Genomic DNA, 1225 nt, shown 5'->3' with positions numbered 1-1225 from the left:
GGCAGAGGGCTGCCAGGCGAGCAGCAGCCTCGCTCAGACGGTCTCTGCTGAGACGGCTTGACCTTGGGAGAAGCAAAGCTGCGTCAACATCTTGGATAAGCTACAAGAACGGGTTCCTTATCCGGGGGGGAGGCGGTTTTACTGTCTCTCTTCCCCCCGCATGAAGCGGGGTTGTGGACCTGCTCACAGCCGATGCCACCGAGAAGTCAAACCTCACCTCTGAGGTGGATGTAAAGGACTCGAGGGTCTGACGCTGAGCCCCGCGGGGAATTAAATGTTTTGGTGCTGAGCCATGTGGAGGGGCCGAGCTGCCCTGCAGTGTTCCACCATGGCCCCTGCAGCATCTCCTTTCCCGGGGAGACAGCTCAACCTGGGCTCCCAAGATAGGGCTGCTGCGGTGCCGGCTCTGGGCACGGCTCATGGGTCCTCCTGGGCTGCCATCACAGGCAGCGCTTGCCCGTGTCCTGGCTGCCAGGCGGGAGGGTTGGTCTCGGCTGGTGCAGGGGGGCTCTTTGTCCCACTGGAAGCTCAAAGAGGGGAAGGGAGGAGTCGCTGCCCCATGCTGCGATGTGACGCTGCACGTGCTGGTCTTCGCCAGGGTGAGGAGGTGCTCAGCCCCTGGCTGTGGTCTCACAGCCCTTCTCCTCCCGCCGAGGCAGATGGCCTATTGCCAGCACATCGGCGTGGAGTTCATGTTCATCAACGACCTGGAGCAGTGCCAGTGGATCCGGCAGAAGTTTGAGACCCCGGGCATCATGCAGTTCACCAACGAGGAGAAACGCACGCTGCTGGCCAGGCTGGTCCGCTCCACCAGGTACCCCGGGGAGGGTCCTCACCTTCCCCTTGTCTCCCCTTGCTGCCCGGGATGGGGGTTTGCTCCTGGCTGGAGCGATGCAGTCACCACCTGAGTCACGTCTTGACGTCATCTGTCACGGTCGGTTTACTCAGCAGGGTGACAGCAGCGAGCTGCTGGGCTGGCAGGCTCAGCTGCTGGCAGGGAGCCTGAAAATGTGGATGATCATGAAAGAAAAGGTCTAAAAATAAGGTTGAAGTGCAGCACAGTGTCGGAGCTGCCCAGCTGGGCTCTGCAGGAGGAGACTGGGGTGACTGGGAAGGCTGTTGGGCTGCTGCATGCTGCCTGCTTAAGCATCACTTGGTGCCGTGGCTCCCTTTGTGCCTTTCCCTTCCTTCCTCACGTTTCTGCACTAGCTGTAGCCGCGGCGAT

At 61.2% G+C, this 1225-nt stretch overlaps 1 protein-coding gene across 1 annotated transcript in view; it reads left to right on the top strand.

The window, feature by feature from the left end:
- LOC104499801 (2-oxoglutarate dehydrogenase, mitochondrial-like) overlaps positions 1–1225 on the top strand; it is a gene marked incomplete at both ends in the record, with an annotated part of 11572 nt that overhangs the window by 3672 nt on the left and 6675 nt on the right. The window contains one exon of the mRNA XM_010143356.1: positions 660–814. Coding sequence (XP_010141658.1) covers positions 660–814 — 155 coding nt within the window. The remainder of the gene's footprint in view (positions 1–659; positions 815–1225) is intronic.

Source organism: Buceros rhinoceros, unplaced genomic scaffold, assembly GCF_000710305.1.
Source record: "Buceros rhinoceros silvestris isolate BGI_N320 unplaced genomic scaffold, ASM71030v1 scaffold21709, whole genome shotgun sequence".
NCBI classification, from domain to species: Eukaryota; Metazoa; Chordata; class Aves; order Bucerotiformes; family Bucerotidae; genus Buceros; species Buceros rhinoceros.
This window is presented reverse-complemented; position numbering and strand designations above follow the sequence as displayed.